Raw genomic sequence first — 24071 nt, forward strand, 5'->3', positions numbered from 1 at the left:
CCTTTGTTATCTTTTGTAAGTTTTATAGTTTTATGTTTTACATTTAGGTCCATGATCCATTTTGAGTAATTTTTGTGAAAAGGTGTAAAGTCAGTGTCTAGGTGGTTTTTGTTTTTTGTTTTTTGTTTCTGTTTTATTTGTGGATGTCTGTTCATTTGTGGGACTTTTCTTTTGTTTCTTTGTTTTTAAAGTGTTTTATTTTGAGAGAGCTGTCGAGAGAGTGGGGGGAGGGGCAGAGAGAGAGAGAGAGAGAGAGAGAGAGAAAGAATCCCCTGCACGCTCTGCACTCATAGTGCAGATGGGGGGCTTGAACTCATGAACCATGAGATCATGACCTGAGCCAGTCAAGTGTTGGACGCTTAACTGACTGAGCTACCCAGACACCCCTGTTCATTTGTTTTTAATACTTTCTTTCAGAAGAGATTTTTAAGTTGCTAAATAATGTATCTCAGTCTTTATCTCCAGCTTTCATGGAGTCCCAAGTTTTTGGTGATGGTCCCAAGTGGTGGTCTCTCCCACAGTCATTAAATGATATGATGTGAACTGTTTCCAGCACAATTGCATCTTTCTTAAACTGTGTTCAATAGAAACACAGATGACATGCATGATATGTTAAAATTTTTTTAATGTTTATTTTTGAGAGAGAGAGAGAGGATGAGTAGGGGAGGGGCAGAGAGAGAGGGAGACACAGAATCCAAAGCAGGCTCCAGGCTGTGAGCTGTCAGCACAGAGCCTGACGCAGGCTTGAACTCATGAACCATGAGATCATGACCTGAGCTGAAGTCAACGTTTAACCAACTGGCCACCCAGGTGCCCCTGACATGATATGTTAAATACAAGGGTTTTGTGGAAGAGTAAAATAATGTCTGTCTTGGTACCTCTTTGAAAGTATCTAATGTATACTTATAACCATCAATTCTTAGGGTTTTCTTTCACTAGTCTAACTTTAATATTACATGGTTATATTTAATATTACTAGGTTAATAGTGTCTGGAAGTATAATTTTACTAACTCCTCTTTAAAACACATCTACCATATTTTTGACACAATAGTTGATGTCATGATTTAATTTGTCATTCTACTTTCTCAGGAGATTTTAATATTTGGGACATTATTGTATAATTCTTTCTTCCAAATCATGGATTTGGAATATGTTAAATGATGTTAACTGATAATAATACCAGAGGGCACGTTGTGGTTTATATTACTCTATCCATAAGTGTACTTTTTGGCAACTGTGTCTCTCCCCCGCATCCTCCCCGAAATTATCATCCAGTGTCAAAAACTTGTTAAGTATATTCATAAGTGTATTTCTGAAAAATAGATATTGATAATATCAAATGCTTTCCAGCATCTTTTGATGTGATCAAACTTTTATTTTTTAATTTTTAATATTTATATATTTTTTAATTTTTTAAGTTTTATTTATTTTGAGAGAGAGAGAGAGGGAGAGAGAGACAGCTGAGGGGGGAGGGGTAGAGAGCAAGGGAGAGAGAGAATCCCAAGCAGGCTCTGCACTGTCAGCACAGAGCCCAACACGGGGCTCGAACCCACGAAACCATGAGATCATGACCTGAGCTGAAACTGAGAGTCAGATACTTACCAGCTGAGCCACCCAGGCACCCCATATTTTATTTATCTTTTGAAGTAAGCTCTATGCCCAGCGTGAGGCTCAAACTCGTGAACCTGAGATCAAGAGTTGCATGCTTTACCAATTTGGTCAGCCAGGCATCTCAGAGCAAACTTTTTGACATTGTTTCTTGATAAATGTTATCTTAATACTTTCTTGATAAATTTTCTTTTCTTTGAATTCATGTAAGGAATCAGGCTTCTCTTAGGTAAACATGAGTAGATTATGATGACATATTATATTACATGTGTTGTCACTACTATACATACTGTGTATGCTGCAGTTTTATTTAGTGTTTTTAGTCCTGTGTTTGAGTGAGATTAATTTGTTTTTTTAAAGTTTATTTATTTTGAGAGACAGAGATAGTGCACATGAATATGTGAGAGCACCAGTGGGGGAGGGGCGGAGAGAGAATTCCCCCCCGCCCCCAGCCCCCATGCTCAGTGCTGTGAGGGTGGAGCCCGCTTGGGTTCATAAACTGAACCATGAGATCATGATCTGGGCCAAAGTCAAGAGTCAGGCACTTAACTACTTGAGCCACCCAGGCACCCTTCTGGTAAGTTTTTTTTATTCTTTGTAGTTTTTAAAAATTTTCTCTGCTATTGCCAATGTAATTATTTTCCCTTCCTTCCTTCCTTCCTTCCTTCCTTCCTTCCTTCCTTCCTTCCTTCCTTCCTTCCTTCCTTCCTTCCTTCCAAGTATAATTGACATACAGTGTTAGTTTCAGATGTACAGTATATTTCAACAATTCTATACATTTCTCAGTGCTCATCACAGTAAGTGTACTCTTAGTCCCCTTTATGTGTTTCACCCCCACCCACCTCCCCTCTGGCAACCACCTGTTCTCTGTATTTAGGACTCTAGGGTTTTTGTTGGTCTCTTTTTCATTGTTTTGTTTTGTTTCTTAAATTCTACACAAGTGAAATCATATGGTATTTGTCTCTGACTGATTTCACTTCGCATTATATGCTCAAGGTTCATCCGTGTCATTGCAAAATGGCAAAATTGCATTCTTTTTTATGGCTCAGGAATATTTGAACACACACACACCCCACATCTTTATCCATTTGTCTGTTGATAGACACTTGGGTTTCTGCCATAGCTTAGCTATTATAAATAACACTGCAATAAACATAGGGGTACATATATGTTTTTGAATTAGTGTCTTCTCTGGGTAAATACCCATTAGTGGAATTACTAGGTCATATGGTAATTCTATTTTTAGTTTTTTGAGAAGCCCCCACACTCTCTTCTACAGTGGCTGCACCAATTTGCATTCCTACCAGCAGTGCGTGAGGGTTCCTTTTTTTCCCACATCCTCACCAACACTTGTTATTTCTTGAGTTTGTTTTTTTTTTTTAATTTTTTTTTAATGTTTATTTACTTTTGAGACAGAGAGAGACAGAGCATGAACGGGGGAGGGTCAGAGAGAGAGGGAGACACAGAATCTGAAGCAGGCTCCAGGCTCTGAGCTGTCAGCACAGAGCCAGACGCGGGGCTCGAACTCACTGACCGTGAGATCATGACCTGAGCCGAAGTCGGACGCTTAACCGACTGAGGCACCCAGGCGCCCCATTCTTGAGTTTTTTATCTTAGCCATTCTGACAGTATTTTCTCTTTATCAATGCATAAGAGTAACATAGGATAAAAATCTACCTTTAAACAAGTCTAAAAGAATTATTTCAATATGTATGAAATTAAAAAGTTTAATATTAAGAAAATGTGTCAAAGTAGGCAGCATTCTTTCTCAGTTGCATGTGGAATAATTGGACATCTGAATTGATGGTGTGGTGAATATTACAAAATACAATGTAATGTCTGCAGGGGTGGCAGATGTCTTAGGCTCAACTAAGCATTTATGTATTCAGAATGATAAAAAGACCATAGGTCTCACTTGGCAACACTTTATTCAGAAGGATATAGGATGGTAACTATAACTTGTCTATAAGATAGTGGGAGTCCTGGGGCACCTGCCTGGCTCAATTGGTAGAGCATGTGACTCTTAATCGTGAGTTCAAACCCCACATTGGGTGTAGAGATTACTTAAAAATAAAATCTTAGGGGCGCCTGTTAGCTCAGTCGATTGAGCGTCCGACTTCAGCTAAGGTCATGATCTTGCGGGGTTAGAGCCCCTCATCGGGCTCTGTGCTGACAGCTCAGAACCTGGAGCCTACTTCGGATTCTGTGTCTTCCTCTCTCTGCCCCTCCCCACTCGCGCTGTCTGTGTCTCTCTCAAAAATAAATAAACATTAAAAAAAATAATAAAATCTTTAAAAAAAAAAAGATAATGGGAGTCCTTGTGGAAGTTCATGTAACAGTTCATACTTTCCAAAGTGTTCTTTTGACAACTCAGGTTCAGAGATGATAACCACTTTGGGTGCCACAGAGAAATCCATAGGCATAGTTTCAAGGATCCTCTGCAAGGGACATGCCTAATTACGTGTCACTAGACTCAGAGAAGCTCAAAAACATGGCTTGCTACTAAGTGTTCGTTGTACTTCTAGATGCAGATGCAATTTACTAGTTTGGCAACTTTATATAATAAGCAGTGTTGCCAAGCGACATATAGGTAGCATGTTGTTTTAATCAGTTTAAGAGGGATTAACCCAAGGTCAAATTCTCATACATAAGAAGAAGGGGTTTGCTCATCTTTGGTAGGCAGTCATGCCTGCTGACTTTTTGTTTATGCCTTTTGTTTTAGCTATCTTTCAGAAAGTTTCTCTTATCCCAAGATTATTTTTTAAGTCTACATTTCCTTTAAAACTGATTTCATTGTTTTTACATTTATATAGATCTTTGAGCCACCATTTTCTGTATGGTGTGATGTAGGAACCAAACTTTTTCAAATGGCTCATCAGTTGTTGAATCATTTATTGAATAATCATTTGTTTTCCTATTGGTTAGAAATGTCACTATTATAAAGCAGTCATTAGGAGATAGTTCTTCAAATTAACAAAGAGGTGTAGTAAAAAAGTATACTTTCAAAGTAACAACTGATTTATAATCTTATATGATTGTGTATTAAACATTAAAAAAATAAATATAAATGCTTTAATTTTGTAAATTTTAAACTTAAAATTTTAACATTAAAAATTTTTATTTTAAAAATAAGTGTTTAAAAAAAATTTTTTTTAACATTTATTTATTTTTGAGACAGAGAGAGACAGAGCATGAACGGGGGAGGGTCAGAGAGAGAGACACAGAATCTGAAACAGGCTCCAGGCTCTGAGCCATCAGCACAGAGCCTGATGCGGGGCTCGAACTCACAGACTGCGAGATCATGACCTGAGCCGAAGTCGGACGCTTAACCGACTGAGCCACCCAGGTGCCCTGAGTGTTTTTTATTTTGAGAGAAAGAGAGCGTGCATGAGTGCGCTCACACGCAAAGTGGGGGGAGGCACAGAGAGATTGGGAGAGAGAGAATCCCAAGCAGGCTCTGCACTGCTAGCACAGAACTCAACTCAAGAGCTCAATCCCACAAACCATGAGATCACGACCCGAGCCAAAACCAAGAGTTAGATGCTCAGCCACCTGAGCCACCCAGGTGCCCCTTCAACATTTTTTAAGATTTTATTTTTTTAAAGTTTATTTATTGAGAGAGAGGGGCATGTGCAAATGGGGCAGGGCAGAAAGAGGAGAGAGAGAATCCCAAGCAGGCTTGCACTGTCAGCACAGAGCCTGATGCAGGGCTCAAACTCATGAACCATGAGATCATGACCTGAGTTGAAATCAAGAGACAGATGCTTAACCAACTGAGTAACCCAGGTGCCCCTTAGGTTTTATTAAGTAATCTCTACACCCAGCTTGGGGCTCAAACTCACAATCCTGAAATCAAGAGTTGGATGCTTAACTGACTGAGCCAACCAGGTGCCCCTAAACATTTTATTTTTAAGTAATCTCCCTATACCCAACATGGAGCTCAAACCTACAGCCCCAAGATCAAGAGTTGCGTGCTCCACCAGCTGAGTGCCAGCCAGGTGCCCCATAATTGTGTATTAGATGGTATTATCTATATGCTAAGAGTTTATAGTGTCAGGTTTTTTCTCAAAGGAAGTATATATACTCTGAAGAGGGTATGTCTATATTTTTAAATAGGTTTGCCTTATTGAAGGCTGTTGTGCTTACTTAGATGGCCATACTTTGAAAGCTGACTGCTCAGTATAGTAGAAAGTGGTGAATAAGGGGTTTGAACAAGATTCTAGTTTCAGATACACCACTTCACTGACTGCTACTTTGTGCAAGACAGCCTCTCCGTGTTTTGTTTTGTTTTGTTTTGTTTTGTTTAAGCTGCATGAATAATACAATCTCTATCCTGCCTACTTCTGAGTATTGTTGAGGATTAGATGGGATGATAGAAAAGCACTTTTAATTGGGAAAACAGCTTAAATGTAAGGACTTACTGCATCTTAACTTTTCCTCCCTTTCTCTTGTAGGTAGTGTTGGTGCTTCTTTTCAGTGCCAGTCCATCCATCACGACCACATTTGTCATGATGACAGTGACAAGGTGAGGTCTGTGTTGATGTCTATCATGGTGAAAATGCATGCTGCCCTTACATTGTTGGATTTACTTGCATAACTGTGGACATGGGGCCAGGAGAGTGTGCCTGGGGAGGCACGATTTTGAGATACAGAAGGCCTTGCTGCTGTACGTGTCAGATTATTAGACCACTCCAGAACACTTGAGGATAATTTTCAGGAAGTGGGCTGTCTCTTAATAAAACCTCCATTTTTTTTTTTTTTTTTTTAATGCTCATCCTTGTCCCTGTCACTTTGCTTCCTCGTTTCTTGCACAGACTGGGTGGATTATCTTAATATATGAACAGGTGCTCCCAAAGCTGCTAATTGTCTCAGCAATTTGTGTCTGTTTCTAGTTTGAAATATCTTAGCCACTTTGATTTGTTTTTTTTTTTTAGTTGATTGTGTTGCATTACCATTTCTTCTCGTACTTACTTTTTTTTTTTTTTCTGTTTCCAAAGCCCAATCGAAATGTTGAGGATTAAGAATGGAACCTGTCTAATTCATGCAAAAGAAACCTGCTTAGGGCCTGAGGTTTTTTTTTGTTTGTTTCATTTTTTGTTTGGTTTTTAAATCAGGTCCGAACTGTTGGCGGTTTTGTTTCATTTTGGTGTTTTGCTTCTTCTCTCAAGCAGCCTGGTCTTGGGGACTTTACAGTACTCATCAGCACAGTTGATGGCCCAGCCCTTGCAAGTAGATACTAATGTGGGCTTGGTGCTTGGAACATCTGGCTGCTGATGTTGGATGGACTTAAATTTAGTCTTTTCCATCATCAGTTTCCAGTGGCTTCCCTCCCATTTCCTGTGTCTTACATGGAGCAATGTATCACTCCCTTGGTAGTTTTCCCAGGCAAACCAATCCAAGTGATCCTTTTCTCTGCTGTTTTAATCAAGATCCTCCTCCCTCATCCTGTTGGAGCTAGATCAAGAAGTTTGGTTGGTCATTGGGATTTTCCAAATGGTTTTCTTTGTTCTGTGTGTTGATCTCCCTGTCTTTGTGAGCTTTGCTGAGACAGATTTCAGCCTGTTTACAGAGAGAGTGGTATGCTTTTAGCATTCCAGAGTCTCTTTTATTATTATAGTAATCCAGAGGCATGGATTTAACTTCTAACTTTTTAGTAGCAAACCACTGAAAGATACTGCTAGACTATATATAGTTAGCTCTGTAAAATTCAGTATACCAGAGATTTTAGAAATGAGCATTTGGGGAAAAAAAAAAAGTGATGATAGAGGGAAAGGCAGAATCACTTTAGGCCAGTAATATTGCTTACAACTGTGCTTTGTAATTGTGAAGATGTTTTGGGGTTAAGTTTTTCTTCCCTCTGCTAAGTATAATATGCTTTTCTCCATTTGTTCATTTGTAGTGGTGATGCCAAACTGTGCTCTGTTCTGTCTCCAGATAGAGTCTGGAGATGAGATTTCGCTCTACCTCCACAAGATGCTTGCCATCTACTTGGAAATATTTTTGCTCCTAATTTCTGCATCTTTCTATGACCGATTTTGTGCTTTTAGGAGATGGCACTTTTTTCTTAAAATACACGGGAGAAGGGAAGAGAACTTTAAGGGATTTTGTCATTTGACCAACAGATCAAAGAATTGTGAGAAACTGCTCTCCCCTTTGTCCTGCCTGCTGTGTGTTGTATACTTATGATTGTTTCCCAGAGGGAAATGGAGAGAATGGATTAGAGCCTCTTCACTGTGTATTTATAATTTATTCAACTGATTCAGTCGGATTTATTGACTGGCAGCTATGTGTCTAGGCACTTACGAAATATATCAGGATACAAAACAAAGATTGCTGTTTTTTCATGAGTGTACAGTCTTGCTGGGGGGAGGCAGCCAATAAAAATAAACACCATACATAAATAATATGTTACAATAAGTGCAGTGAATTAAAGAAAATGTAGAGCAGAATAAGTGGGATGAGAACCACCAAGAGTTGGATAGCAGTTTTGAATAGGATCATCAGGCATTATTCTAGGGAGGAAGGCTGTGGATAGCATGTCTAAAAATTAAGATCTTTATGTTTGCAACAGCTTCTGACTTCTTTAAGAAATGGATATTGGTTTTGTAAAAGCAGAAACAAATTGAGCCTGCTACCTGACGCATAGCACTTGGATGTGTTTGCATACACATACATACTCATACAAATACACAACACTCAAAGTATTCTCTCACTTTGAGAATTGAAGGGATTATAGGACTCAGATAATTCAACTCTCTTTTTATTTTTTTTTTCACATTTATTTGTTTTTGAGAGAGACAGAGTGTGAGCAGGGGAGGGACAGAGAGAGGAGGAGACACAGAATCCGAAGTAGGCTCTAGGCTCTGAGCAAGCTGTCAGCACAGAGCCCAACACGGGGCTCGAACCCACGAACCATGAGATCATGACCTGAGGCGAAGTCGGACTCTCAACAGACTGAGCCACCCAGGCACCCCTCCAACCCTCTTTTTAAAATAAACTTGGAAGGGGTGCCTGGGTAGCTCAGTCGGTTGACCGTCTGACTTTGGCTCAGGTCATGATCTCATGGTTCGTGGGTTCCAGCCCCGTGTCGGGCTCTGTGCTGACAGCTCGGAGCCTGGAGCCTGCTTCGGATTCTGTATCTCCTTCTCTCTCTGCTCCTCCCCTGCTCATGCTCTGTCTCTCTCTCTCTCTCTCTCTCAAAAATAAACATTTGAAAAAAAAAAAACACCAAACTTGGAAGCTGTGACCCCACTGGGAGAAATGACTTGTTCAGGAGTCACCCTACAGTGCTGGAGCTAGACCAGATCTTCTGTCCCTTATACAAGTCATGCAAAATAATTGCTTAGCTATTCTGATTGTGAAAACATTGTCCCAACACATGTTGATGCCTCGCTTATTGTCCTCACTTAACTTTCAGGCATGGTCCATTTCTCAGATTTGGGAACAAAACAGGATTTTTCTTAAAAGTTGCCTCAATTTTAACTCATCTGTATGTGACTGGGGATGGAACCAGGGGGTGAGATGAATTAATTTGTAGCCTCAATGGTACACTTTCCTAGAGTGGCCTGGAACAGTTCCCAGAATGCTGGTCACTTGAGAGAAGGAAATGGGAGAATTCTTTCTAAACTGGCATGTATGTGAATGGCTACTCAGGGCAGAAGTCTTTTCTGGACAAAACTTCCGTTTGTCACAGAAGAAGGTACCAATCTGGTTTGTGTAATGCCATGCAGACCACTTTCAGGGAAGGTAGGAAATGTGTGACTTTTTTCTTTCAGGACTGTATACTTTATTGTAACCTTGATATTTTAATTTTTTTAGGTTTTTTTAAAAAATTACACTTTGATTCTAAAAAGATATGTAGAACTAATTTTAACCCTTCTACCCAGAAGTAATAATTGGAATTTAGTATTAACAAGATTAACTAGTTATATTTGTATGATTGCAAATAGTGGTTATTAGTATATCCAGAGTTGTACGACTATCTCCGCCATCTAATTTTGGAAAATCTTCACATTCCTCACTGAAAAACCCACAACCATTAGCAGTCACTCTTCCTTATCCCTTGCCCCAGCTCCTGACAATCACTAATCATTGTCTTTATGGATTTGTCTGTTCTGTACATTTTGTATAGACAGAATCATAGAATATGTGGCTTTTGTGTGTGGCTTCTCTCACTTAGCATGATTATCTCAAGGTTTGTCTATTTTGAAGCATGAATTCCATTCCTTTTTATGGGTGAATAATATTCCACGGTGTGCATCTAATGCTTTTTGTTTACCCATTCACTAGTTGATGGGTATGTTTCCATATTTTGGTTATTATGAATAACACTGCTGGGAACATTTTTATGTAAGTATGTTTTTGTTTAGTTGGTCACATGATATATTTTTAACATTTTGAGAAATTACTAAACTGTTTTGCAAAGTGGCTGCACCATTTTACATTCTAGCAAATGCATGAGGGACCCGGTTTCTTCACATCCACATGTTTACGTCCCACACTTCGGTCGTCTTTTAAATTATAGCAGCTGTAGTGGGATATCTCAGTTGTTGTTTTAATTTGCATTTCTCCCATACTTCCTAAGTATGCTGAGCATTTTTTTTATATGCTTATAAGCCATTCCTAAATCTTCTATGGTCCTTTAAAAAAAAGTCAGTTAAAACTCTTAAATATGGAGAACAAACAGAGGGTTACTGGAGGGATTGTGGGAGGGGGTATGGGCTAAATGGATAAGGGGTATTAAGGAATCTACTCTTGAAATCATGGTTGCACTATATGCTAACTAATTTGGATGTAAATTAAAAAAAATAAAATTAAAAAAAAAAGTCAGTTAAATATCCCTTTAATTGTTCTGGCTCCCATGCTTTAAAAAAAAAAAAAAAAAATCGAATCTCGGGCGCCTGGGTGGCTCATTCGGTTAAGCAACGAACTCTTTTTTTTTTTTTTTTTAATTTTTAAAAAATGTTTATTTTTGAGAGAGAGCATGAGCAGAGGAGGGCAGAGAGAGAGGGAGACACAGAATCCGAAGCAGCTCCAGGCTCTGAGCTGTCAGCACAGAGCCCAATTTGGGGCTCGAACTCATGGCCCATGAGGTCATGACCTGATCCAAAGCTGGATGCTTAACCGACTGAGCACCCAGGCACCCCAAACATCTGACTCTTGATTTAGGCTCAGGTCATGATCTCATGGTTCATGAGACTGAGTCCTGCGTTGGGCTCTGTGCAGACAGTGTGGAGCCTGCTTGGGATTTTCTTCCCCTCTCTCTCTGCCCTCACCTACCTCTCTCTCTCTCTCTCTCTCAAAAAAAAAAAAAAAAAAATCTCACCATGCACCCAGTTACATAGTTACATGTGCTCATTATGGAAAATTGGGGAAGTACACAGCAACAGACTGTCATAAAAAAACTCCATCACTTTGCATTATCTGCATGGTTAAAATAAAACTAAATTGCTCTGGTTATCTATGGCTGTGTATGTAATTAATTACCCTAAAATTCATTTGGTGCAGAGCACTTGTATCTTTCTTGGTTCTGAGGTTTCCTGTGTTCAGCTAGGTGGTTCTTGCTTGGAGTTTTCTCATGCAGTTATAGTCAAATGGTGGCTGAGGCTGGAGTCATCTTGAAGTCCTCACTCACATGTCTAATGGTTAATCCTGGTTATCAGCTGGGACTTCAACTGAGCCCCTTGGCTTGAGTGCCTAAAATGTAGTGTGGGCTTCCTCATAGCATTGTACCTTGATTTCCCTCCCGAGAGGGGAAGATGCGTATGGCCTTTTATGACCTAACTTCAGAAGTCACAAAGCATCACTTCCCAGCATAGTCACGGGCCTGCCCAAATTCAAGAGGAGGGAGCCTCAATCTCCCCACTAGGGAGTCATGTCAACGTAAGAAGAAGAGAATGAAGGATGGGAGAACTTACTATGTATGGTCATCTTTTCTGCACTGTATATACATGAAACATCAGTTAAAATGGCTGCATAATGTTCTACCATAAGGATACATGGTAATTTATTTAATCTGTCTTTAATTTTGGAGGCTTAGGTCATTTTTAAAAACTATTATGCATTTATTCATACAGCAAATATTTATTAAGTGCCTACTATGTCCCAGGCACTGTTGAGTCACCAGGGTAGAGTGGTGAAAAGGCTACCAAGGAAGGTCCTTGTTCTTCTGGTGCTTATTTTTTGTGAAAGGGGCAGAAAATTAACTGTACATGTAAACCAACAAATAATCAGATGCTCATAAGCACTCTACAAGTAATTGGGCAGTTGGCTACTCTAGATTAGGTGTTAGGGAAGGCCTTTAAGATGGTGACACTTAAGCTAAGATCTGAATGAGAGGAAGGAATAAATTGTGAAAATCTGGGCCACAAGGAGAACATCATAGGGAGAGGGAAGGGTTAGTGCAAAGGCCCTGAGGCTAGAAAGATCATACAAACAGAAGAAAGACTGGTGTGTACAAGCCAGGTGGATGAGGATAGAAGTGGTAAGAGATGAGGTTGAAGGGGTAGGCACAGGGCAGATCGTGAACTTGGTAATAAGCCAGGGAAAGTTTAGATTTCATTCTTCCTGTTGTGGGAAGACTTTGCAAGGTTTTATGGAAAGGAATGCTATGATCTGGTTTATATTTTTAAACATCTCTTTTGCTGCTGTGATGAAATATTTTTCTAACTGTGGTAAAATACACCTAAGCATATAATTTACCTTCTTAATCATTAAAAATATATATTTTTTAACATTTGAGAGAGAGGGAGAGAGAACACAAGCAGGAGAGGGGCAAAGAGAGAGGGAGACACAGAATTGGAAGCAGGCTCCAGGCTTTGAGCTGTCAGCAGAGAGCCCGATGTGGGGCTCAAATTCACATGCCTTTGAGCTGTGAGATCATGACCTGAGCCAAAGTCAGCCACCCAACTGGCTGAGCCACCCAGGCGCCCCCTTCTTAATCATTTTTAAGTGTACAGTACAGTAGTGTTGAGTGTGAATATACTTTTCACATTATTGTACAACCAATCTCCAGGGCTCTTTTATCTTGCAAAACTCTGTATCCATTAAACAGTAACTCCTCATCTCTCCCCAGAGCCCCTGGCAGCTTCCATTCTACTTTCTGTCTCTATGATTGAGTGTTCTATGTACCTCATATAAATGGAATCATAATATATTTGTCTTTTTGTGCCTGGCTTATTTCACTTAATATAACGTTGTCAAGGTATGTTCATGTTGTAGCATAAATGTTGTAATTTCCATTTTTTTAAAGGCTGAATAACATTCTGTTGTATGTATATATAACACATTTTGTCATTTCATTCATCCATGGATGGGACACTTGGGTTGTTTCCACGTCTTGGCTATTGTGAATAATGCTGTTAGGAACATGGGTGTACAAATATCTCTTAGCAACTCTGCTTTCGGTTCTTTTGGGTATACACCCAGAAGTGAAATTGCTGGTTCATTTATACTTGTGGAGTTTTGAGGAACTGCTATACTGTTTTCCAAAGTGGCTGCACCATTTTACATTCCAAATCCTTGCCAGCTCTTGTTATTTTCTGTTATTGTTCTTAATGGTAGCCATCCTGTTGCATATGAGGTAGTATCTCATTGTGGTTTTGATTTTCATTGCCCTACTCATTAGTGATATTGAACATCTTTTCATGTGCTTGTTGGTCATTTGTTTATCTACTTTGGAGAAATGTCTATCCGAGACCTTTGCCCATTTTTTAATCAGGTTTGGTTTTTGTTTGGTTGTAGGAGTTCTTTATGTAGTGTCAGTATTAACCCCTTATCAGACAGATGATTTGCAAATATTTTATCCCATTCTGGAGGCTGCCTTTTTACTCTGTTGGTTGTGACCTTTGCACAGAAATTCTTACTTTGAAGGAATTCCAATTAATTTTTCTCTCATCTGCCTTTTGGTGTCATATCCAAGAAATTGCTGCAATCCAATCTCATGAAGGTTTTCCCCTGTGTTTTTTCCTAAAATTTCTAGTTTTAGTTCTTAAGTTCAGATCTTTGACTCATTTGAGTTAATTTTTGTATATAGGGTAAGGTAAGGGTCTCTCTTCATTGTTTTGTATATGGATATCGAGTTCCCAGCACTGTTGTTGAAGAGTGCTCTTTTCCCATTGAATTGTCTTGGAACTCTTTGACCCTTTTGGGGTCACTTGAACCATATATGTAAGGGTTTATTCTTGGGCTCTCTATCCTGTTCAGTTGGTCTATGTATCTGTCCTTATACCAGTACTACAGTGTTTTGATTATTGTAGCTGTGTAATAAGTTTTGAATGATGTATTTCTTTTTTTTTTAATTAAAAAAAATTTTTTTTAATGTTTATTTATTTTTGAGACAGAGAGAGACAGAGCATTAACAGGGGAGGGGCAGAGAGAGAGGGAGACACAGTATCCGAAACAGGCTCCAGGCTCTGAGCTGTCAGCCCAGAGCCCGAGGCGGGGCTCGAACTCACGGACCGTGAGATCATGACCTGAGCCGAAGTCAGATGCTTAACCGACCAAGCCACCCAGGTGCCTCCAAATGATGTATTTCTTTAACATAGATTATTAGAATAGAATTGAATCAAAGGATATGAACTTTTTTCAGCCTTTGTCTCTTTTTGTATATTTTTTGCACATTCATATGCATCAGTTTATGCTTCTGTATGAGAATGCCTGTCTCACTTCCTTTTCACATTGAATAGCATTCATAATACCAGTTACTTTCTGAATGATTGATGAGAAATGGTTTCTAATTGTTTCAATGAATATTTCTGTGATTACTACCAAGGTTGTATAGATTTCATATGTTCATTTGTTACTTAGTCACTGCTTTTTTAAGATTTGTCTTTTGCATAATTTTCTTTTCTTTTTTTTTTTTTAAACATTTATTTATTTTTGAGACAGAGACAGAGAGAGACAGAGCATGAACGGGGGAGGGTCAGAGAGAGAGGGAGACACAGAATCTGAAACAGGCTCCAGGCTCTGAGCAATCAGCACAGAGCCCGACCCGGGGCTCGAACTCACGGACCGTGAGATCGTGACCTGAGCCGAAGTCGGACGCTTAACCGACTGAGCCACCCAGGCGCCCCCATAATTTTCTTTTCTTTTGGGATATTCCCCTTTTCCCATCCCTTTGCATAGGAACATTAATCATCTGTTATACTTGAAAAAAGTTTCCCAGCTTTTAATTTTTTAGAAAATTGTTTTTAATGTTTAAAGAGAGAGTGGGGGAGGGCCAGAGAGAGAGAATTTCAAGCAGGCTCCTCAGTGTCAGTGCAGAGCCCCATGTGAGGCTCAAACTCACAAACCGTGAGATCATGACCTGAGCCGAAACCAAGAGTCGGATGCTTAACCAACAGTGCCACCCAGCCCCCCCCAGCCCCCCCCCCAGCTTTTAATTTTTAATGAATTTTTTCCCATTCAGAAATTTAAAATTATTTTGGGAGCAAATCTGTCAGTGTAGTCCTTTCTGAAATGTATTTCATTGCTCTTATTTTTAGGAAATCTGTTTCCATTCAGATGGTTCCCTACATTTTCTTTCTCAGCTCAGGGCTTGATCTCAGAGTTGTGAGTTCGGCTCTGTGTTGGGCTCTGTGCTGGACGTGAAGCCTACTTGGAAAAACCACATTGTAATGATAGATATTTTGAGATTATTGTTTTGTGGCATTCTGTTTTGTTTTGTTTTTTTAATTTATTTTGGGGAGGGCAGAGATGTAGAGGGAGAGAGAGAGAATCTTAATGCAGGCTTTGATCCCATGACCCTGGGATCATGACTTGAGCCAAAATCAAGAGTCAGATGCTTAACCAACTGAGCCACCAAGGTGCCCTGTTATGTGGCATTCTTGTTTTGGCCTTTGGAAGGTCATTGCCCTCTAAATTTAATTTGTTTTTATTTATAAAACACTTTTGTAACAGTAAAAAGTAAGGAGAGAGGAGATCAATAAATTTACTGTGGGAGCTTAAATTTGATACTTGTATAGAGTTGTCCTGCCTTAAAGATTTTTATTTAAGGTGATCATGTCTGTTTTGTGTGAATCTGGTCAGGTTACACACTTTTTTATTTAAGGTTTGGGAAAGGCCTGTTGAATGTGATTTGGGCAGGAGGGTGCAGGGTTTGTAGCAAAGTGCCATCTATCACAACATCTGTGCAAAACCACCCAGGTTAGTCAGTGTCTAAAATGCATATCATCAGTGGAAGTGACCACGAGGACATTGGCATTTTCAGTGAGCTGGCCACATCTCCTGAATGCGGGGTGTTAGAAGTCTACAGCCATGGGCATGATCCAGAGCAGGGTATCAACTATGCAGTCACATGAGACTCACCAGGAATTCCCTACAGGAAATTCTGTTTTCCATCAAATATGGTGGAAATTACAAGATATTCCTGTGTTCTGATCTGTGTAGAAAACATTCTCATGTTTCTTGCATCTCAATCATCCTCATGTCCCTTTTCAGCAACTACTTTTTCATTGTCTTCCTCAAAGTGAAGGAGCTAGTTGTCTGTCTGTGCTTTTCTGTTTCTTAACCAGTGTTTATACTATAATTCATTTATTTTCTTGAAGCACTTATATAAGTGTAGCCCATGCTCACTGGCTTTTTGGGTCATATTTTATGTTAGTGTCTAATTTTTTTTTTTATGTTTACTTTTGAGAGAGAGAGAGAGAGAGAGAGAGAGAGAGAGAGAGAGACAGCATGAGTGGGGGAGGGGCAGAGAGAGAGGGAGACACAGAATCTGAAGCAGGCTCCAGGCTCTGAGCTGTCAGCACAGAACCCAACACAGGGCTCAAGCCCATAAACTATGAGATCATGACCTGAGCCAAAGTCGGACGTCTAACAAATTGAGCCACCCAGGCTCCCTTAAGGAGATATTTTCAAATGCAGCCCAAACTATATGTATGTATGAGAGAATTCATTTTATCTTTATAATATCAAAACAATGAAAAAAAACCTAAGTGTAGTATTTAATGTTACAAATAAGAGATGGTTCATCCCTGGGGTGCCTGCGTGGCTCAGTCAGTTACGTGTCCAACTCTTGATTGTGGCTCATGTCATGATCTCACCATTAGTGAGTTCAGTTCCGAGTCAGAATCCACACTGACAGCACTGAGTCTGCTTGGGATCCTCTTTCTCCCTCTTTCTCTGCCCCTGCCCTGCTTGTGCTTATTCCCCCTCTCCCTACCTCCACCTCTCTTTCTCTCAAACTTTAAAAAAGAGGAAAAAAAAGAAGAGATGGTTTATCCTTAACAGTAAAATTAACAGGCTTTGTTGAACAACCTAGATCTGTATGTGGTTAACTCTTTTCATTGCCTGTCCAGTGGATATTTTAAAAGTATTGTATTGGTGTATGATTTGCCCTGAGATTGAGCCACTGGAGCGGTTTAGAATGAGAGTCATAGCAATTAGAATTGCTCCCAAGATGCTCCCTGTTTACCAGATCAGAATGAGCAAGGTACCTTTAAGATCTCTGCTTCAAAGGGTGTGCGTTAAGGCACGTCATGCCTCAGAGTCCGCTCTTTCTCATTTGTCCTGCTCCAGAGATTAAATATGCCATGATGTGCAGTGTGTGCTTTATTTGCACCCTTGCCTCTCCATTTCTGATTTGATGTGGGTCTCTATTTTTTCCACTTTCTGACTAGCTTGGGTTTCTTTCTTTTTATTAAAAAAATTTTTTTTTCAACGTTTATTTATTTTTGGGACAGAGAGAGACAGAGCATGAACGGGCGAGGGGCAGAGAGAGAGGGAGACACAGAATCGGAAACAGGCTCCAGGCTCTGAGCCATCAGCCCAGAGCCCGACGTGGGGCTCGAACTCACAGACCGCGAGATCGTGACCTGGCTGAAGTTGGACGCTTAACCGACTGCGCCACCCAGGCGCCCCTAGCTTGGGTTTCTTTATTCAACCCACTCGGGTTTTTTTATTCAACCATCTTGAACTCCTTTCTGGCTGATGGCCTTTCACCTGGTTCTGCTTTAGCACTTCTCATCTTCACTGCCTTAAGAACTGTCATGGTTTAGTCCCTGGCATCTCACACCTGTACCGTGGGAACAGCAGTCTGCCTACTCTTCCATCCTAAAGCTGGCTACATTATGGGAGGCTTTCAGTAGAATTGGGGTTGGGTGTGCATTTGCTGCTCCTTTCTGGTCTTTAGCAACTATAGCTGGCAGCTGCTGATAAATAACCTTTCCACTCTGATAGGTGGTAACACTTGTGGGTGAAAGTGCTTATTCTGATGTTTTGCATTAGATCACATCTTGTCATGGTTATAGATAATGTATAGCCTGAATAGTGCTAGGCCAATACACCTTTCCACTATGTAGCTTCATCTTATTAGGTCCTTTCAGCTGGTTTTGGTGGAGGGAGGGAAACGTTTAGGGAGGAGGGTGAGCAGAGCTAACTTGAGGAAAGTTTGAAATTCTTTTTGGTCTCCTTGTTCTTCTCTTTTATTATCCATTCTGCTTTTGTGTCTCATTTCTTCTTGGGAATTTGCCTATTGAGAAACACATTGGAATTACCACTGCTATGAAATATCACATATCATTAATTTGGAACCTACTGAGTGCTTGCCATATGCTAGAACCCTTGCCAGAGTCAGTGAGACTTAGTCCTTGGCTTCAAGGAGTTCTCTGTCGAATGCCCAGAAGACTCAAGTGAATACATATTTGCATAGCCAAATGATTAATCCTATGTTAGAGCACAGAATAGAGGCCACTAATTCAGCAGTAGTGGTTGGGATTGGAGTGAGGTTACAATCAGGAGACTTGGCAGTGGATGTGATGACAGCACAACCCGATTCCTGACAGTGTTAACAGTGGGAAACTGCCTCTTCATTATAAAGGTCATGGACTCCCAACAGGAAGGCCATTCTCTACCCAACACCTTCTTTGGCAGGTCCCAAAAGTGTATACCATTTTTTTTTCCTCTGATATTTTTTCTCTACGTGAGTGGTTCTTCAGCATCTGGACAAATGATTTTTAATCTGCAGCTCTTGAATCATGCATTTGAACACCTTAAAATAAGAGATGCCTCTCCTTTTTTGTGTGTTCTCTACTAGCCAACATTCTCCAAATATGGACATCAGTGACAACAAACAAAAGAGAAATGGGACCTGCTCTTGAGGAGTTTATAGTTTCATGGGGGAAACAGACATTTAGTAAATACTGGAAGGTATTGTGAAAAAAGTGTCAAAGAAAGACCATAGCCTCAGAGTCGGCTCTCCTATAAAGGTCCTTCAGATAATCATCTTGTTTAGAAAAGTCTGTGATGTCTTAGAAATGCAAAATTTAGAACCAAATGAAATTTTATATTTACTGTTTGGCAGACTGTCACATTTGTATAATTTATTTATGGTTATTGTTTATGCTGTGTGCTAGAAAGTGTATTTTCAGCAGTAGAACCCTTCATAGTCACAAGATTAGAAGTTAGTTTTCTAGAAGCAGTTTGTGAGTTTCAGTATGAGATCTTCCTTACATGTATCCTAAGATTATATTGTTCCTCCTTTGTAAAAAGTAAGGAAAAGGGAGCCTGGTTGACTTGGTTGGTTAACTGTCGGACGACTCTTGATTTTAGTTCAGGCCATGATCTCAACAGGTTGTGAGATCGAGCCTAGAGTAGGGCTCTGTGCTAACAGCCCAGAGACTGCTTGGGATTCTCTCTCTCTCTCTCTCTCTCTCTCTCTCTCTCTCTCTCTCTCTTTCTCTCTCTCTCTCTCTCCCTCTTCCTCCCTCTCCCTCTCTCCCTCCCTCCCTCCCTCTGCCTCTCTGTCTGTGTCTCTCTCTCAAAATCAATAAACTTAAAAAAAAAAAATAAGGAAAAGACAGGCACCTGGCTGGCTCTGTTGGTGGAGCATGTGACTCTTGATCTCAGGGTTGTGAGTTTGAGCCCCATGTTGGGTGTAGAGATTACTTAAAATCTTTATTTAAAAATTTTTTTTAATGTTTATTTTTGAGAGAGAGATAGAGCACAAGCAGGGAAGCGGGGGAGAGAGAGAGAGAGAGAGAGAGAGAGGGAGAGAGAGAGAAGGAGGGAGAGGGAGAGGGAGGAAGGGAGAGGGAGAGAGACACATAATCCGAAACAGGCTCCAGGCTCTGAGCTGACAGCACAGAGCCCGACTCAGGGCTTGAAATCAGGATCAACGAGATCATGACCTGAGCTGAAGTTGAACGTCCAACTGACTGAGGCATCCAGGTGCCCCCAAAATAAAATCTTTAAAAAAATAATAAGGGAAAGACTGCAACTCTGACAGGAAATTTAATTCCAAGTTCAGTTGGCTAACCAGCAAATTCTACCAAACAATTAAAGAATTAATCTGTAACCTCAGTCTTACAGAAACTACAGAGTAGAGAAAAACATTCCCGATTCATTTCTTTTTTTTAAAAAACGTTTTTATTTATTTGAGAGAGAGAGCGTCTGCATGCAGGGGAAGGGCAGAGAGAGAGAGAGGGAGAGAATCTCAAGCAGGCTCCACTGCTGCTAGCAGAGTCTGACCCAGGGCTCAGTCTTGTGAACTGTGAGATCATGGCCTGAGCAGAGACCCAGAGTTGGGGGCGCTTAACTGACTGAGTCATCCAAGCATCCCATCCCCAATTAATTTCCATCTCATCTCATCTCATCTCATCTCATCTCATCTCATCTCATCTCATCTCATCTCATCTCATCTCATCTCATCTCATCTCATCTTATCGAGAGAACAAGCAGGAGAGGGGCAGAGAGAGAGAGACAGAGGATCTGAAATAGGCTCTGTGCTGACAGCAGAGAGCCTAGTGTGGGGCTTGAAGTCATAAACCAGGAGATTGTGACCTGAGCAAAAGTCAGACACTTAACCGGCTGAGCCACCCTGGTGCCCCCCCCCCCCCCCGCTCCCCCCATTAATTTCTAAGGCTAGCATAATCTTTGTAAAAAAAACTTGATGAGGGCATTATAAAAATGGAAAATAACAGCTAATTTCATTTAAGATCACAGATGTTGGGGCACCTGGGGGCTTAGTCTGTTAAGCATCTGACTCTTGATTTTGGCTCAGTTTGTGATCTCACCGTCATGGGATCAAGCTCTACACGGATCGAGGAGCCTGCTCGGGATTCTCCCTCTGCCCCTCCCCTGCTTGTGTGCTCGCTCTCTCTCTCTCTCTCTCTCTCTCAAAAATAAATAAACATTTAAAAAAATTTTAAAAACATTTCTCTCCCCCTCTCTCCCTCAGAACAAAACAAAACAAAACATAGATGTAAAAATCCTAATCAACATGTTAGCAAAACAAATCCAACAATATATAATAAGGGTAATAAATAAGACAGGATTTTATTAGGAATGCAAAATTGGTGTAATATCCAAAACCAGCCAGTGTCAGGGCACCTGGGTGGCTCAGTAGGTTAAGTGCCTGACTCTAGACTTTGACTCAGGTCATGATCTCGAGGTTCATGAGTTCGAGCCCTGGACTCTCCATACTGGCAGTGTGGAGCCTCTTGGGATTCTCTCTCTCTGTCTCTGTTTCTCTGCCCTCCTCAGCTCACTCTCTCTCTCAAAATAAATAAACTTCAAAAAATGTATCTTTACAACAACAACAAAACAGATCCAGTGAATATAATTCATATATTAAAAAAAAAATCTTTTTAATGTTTATTTTTGAGAGAGAGAGAGACTGTGAGCAGAGGAGGGGCAGAGAGAAAGGGAAACACAGAATCTGAAGCAGGCTCCAGGCTCTGAGCAGTCAGCACAGAGCCCGATATGGGGCTCCATCTCACTAATCATGAGATCATGTCCTGAGCTGAAGTCGGACACTTAACCGGCTGAGCCACCCAAGTGCCCCAATGTAATTCACATGTTAACAGAAAAATTGTATGATTACCTCATGCAGGAAATTTTGATAAAATTAAACTTCCCTTTATAATAAACTTTTAACAATTTAGAAATAAAAGAGAACTCTTTTAATTGCTATAGGGATCTGCAAAAACCTACTGCAAACATCATACTTAGTGGTGAAATGTTGGAAGTTTTCTAGTTTGGGAATTAAATAAAAATGCCTATTCTCATTGTTTCTATTTAGCACTGTACTAGAGGTCCTAGCCAGTGCAGTAAGACAAGACAAAAGGAAAAATGTATTTGAAAAAAAGAAATTGAATGGTCATTATTTTCTGCCAACAGGATTATATATATATAGAAAATTCAAAAAGATTATGCTAAACTATTAGAATTAATTATATGTAATTATATATTATAGCTATATAATTATATAATATACATGTATATAATTATATCATATTTTTAGAATTAGTAATTATATACAAAACCTGGAATAAATCAAAGAACAAAAATATGTAAGACTTGTACAGAAAATATGAAGCATTATTGAAAATATTTTATTATTTTAAAAAAATGTTTATTTATTTTTGAGAGACAGGGCACGAGCAGGGGAGGGACAGAGAGAGAGGGAGCCACAGAATTAGAAGCAGGCTCCAGGTTCTGAGCCGTCAGCACAGAGCCCTACCTAGGGCTCGAACCCATGAACCGTGAGATCATGACCTGAGCTGAAGTCAGACGCTTAACTGACTGAGCCTCGGTATAGTTTTATTTTAAAAGTGAGGGGACTTAAATTACTTGAGTACTTCAGGAAGAAGTTTTTAGCAGTCATTCAGTTTTTTCCTATGTTGTAAAAATTGATTTTAAAGAGCAATTTTGGAGTCAGAAGTCTCAAAAAGCTCTTGCTGCAATCAATTACTTTGTCTACAAGTGCTGTGCTATCCCTAGCCACATGTGGCTATTTAAACTGATTCTGATCGATTCATTAGATACACTAGCCTCATTTTGAGTGCTCAGTAGCCACATGTGGCCTTCTTTTGGATGGTGCAGATATTGGCCATATCTATCACAGAAAGTTGTATTGGACACCCTTCCAAGAAGGCTTTGTATCTTTTTGAACAGACACCAAATAAAATTTTAGGAAGACTGGGGTTGAGCAATTGCTCTCTTACAATTTACCACCTGCCACATTAGTAGGTCAAAAGTGGCCCAGTTTAAAGCCTATCCCACTGATTGGGTGTTTATTAGAAAGATACTAGATTTTCTGGTGAAGAAAACTAGAGAAAAAGTTACAGTACAAATATCAAACTATCCAACCTTGAGTTGTGGGATTACTGTTTACATCTGGGCAGACTTCTTGGGTTAAGCCCTAGGAGCCCAGGTAGCTAAAATCATAACCATGAGAAGATTTCTTGTGGAGTTTGCCTCACAAAGGATTGGCTGAGGCCCAGGGGGATTCACAGGAGCTTTAAAGGGTGGAAACCCTGGAGGACTGTAATTGATTTTTGCTGCTGGAATTTAGCACTTGAGGAATCTGGCTTTTAAGATTAGAGAGTTCTCAAATGGTAATTTCCCTTCCCTTTCCCATTTTTTTTCTTTTTTTCCTCCTATCATCACGGAACCAATATCCAAGTATACAAGAAAAGTGGTTTCAAGAGGGTCTGGATTATGTAAGGAAGCTTGTGCAGCTGAGGTTCTGCTGGAAGATCTGTAATGCTAGATGAGTCTACAGCAGTAGACTGGGAATTGTGAGTGACTCACAAGTTAGGAACAGATTGCATTGGATGCATCTAAAGGTGTGGATGGGATTTATGACTCTTGTTATGAAATGAAGAAAAAAATAAAAAACTTTACAGTTTGGATGTAATCATTTCCAAACTGCCTGCTTTGGAAGACTGACAGTGTTGGGGAGGAAGAGTCAGCTAGGTAACAGGACTACATAATGGGGGTATGGGGCTGCGGGAGGGGATGTGTTTATTGGAGCCTGTTATATCCTTCTAGCTTCTCTTTGTCCAGGAATTGTAAAAGCTTGTGATTTATTGCTGGAACTTTAATTCAGAGTTGCTAAGCACTTGCTGTTGTATTTCAGGCTGTAGGTTTGGACCATAGGGTTACAGAACCAGTGCTCAGTCAGACATGGGAGATAAATGTACACAAATAATTACCATATAGTGTTAATCATAGGTAGAAATTCAGAGGATCCTGGAACATCAGTTTAGTCTGATTCCTTAATTTTGTGCTAGAGGCAGCTGAGGCCCAGAGCAGGAAGGAGACTGGTGTAAGGTAACGCTAGAAGAACTAGAAACTGAGTTTTGTTTTTTTTTGGTTTTTTTTTTTTTTTTTTTTTTTTTTTACTGATTGGACTACCGTAAAATGTGATCACCATCCTTGAAGGCATCATCTAATTCCTATCTGCTTAAAGACCACTTCTTGCATGATGTCCCCTTGACAGCCCTCCTCGCCTCCAATACTACTTAACTGTCCTTTTCTTGAATTTATTGTGCTTTTATGGAATATATTTCTTCCCTTTTAGATCCTGAAGGTGATCAGGACAAGCACCATGTCGGCTGTGGTCTTTGTACCTCTTCATTTCCCATCCTTAGCAGCGTCTGAATAACTGTCAGGTTTAAAGTTTCCAACCTGCTTGCTTCTTTGTGAGCTACCTTGGTCTAATCACCTCCTTTTGCAT

The 24071-nt window shown here is 40.1% G+C and overlaps 1 protein-coding gene across 5 annotated transcripts in view; it reads left to right on the top strand.

The window, feature by feature from the left end:
- RNF38 (ring finger protein 38) overlaps positions 1–24071 on the top strand; it is a 126264-nt gene that overhangs the window by 54631 nt on the left and 47562 nt on the right. For 2 of the 5 annotated variants that reach the window (XM_053204936.1, XM_027039446.2), the window contains exon 2: positions 6064–6134. In XM_053204936.1, coding sequence (XP_053060911.1) covers positions 6064–6134 — 71 coding nt within the window. Of the gene's footprint in view, positions 1–6063; positions 6135–11393; positions 11611–24071 lie in introns of those variants that run through there. The other 3 variants (XM_027039447.2, XM_015079468.3, XM_015079466.3) reach the window with 2 other exon arrangements.

Source organism: Acinonyx jubatus, chromosome D4 (genome assembly GCF_027475565.1).
Source record: "Acinonyx jubatus isolate Ajub_Pintada_27869175 chromosome D4, VMU_Ajub_asm_v1.0, whole genome shotgun sequence".
Classification (NCBI taxonomy): Eukaryota; Metazoa; Chordata; class Mammalia; order Carnivora; family Felidae; genus Acinonyx; species Acinonyx jubatus.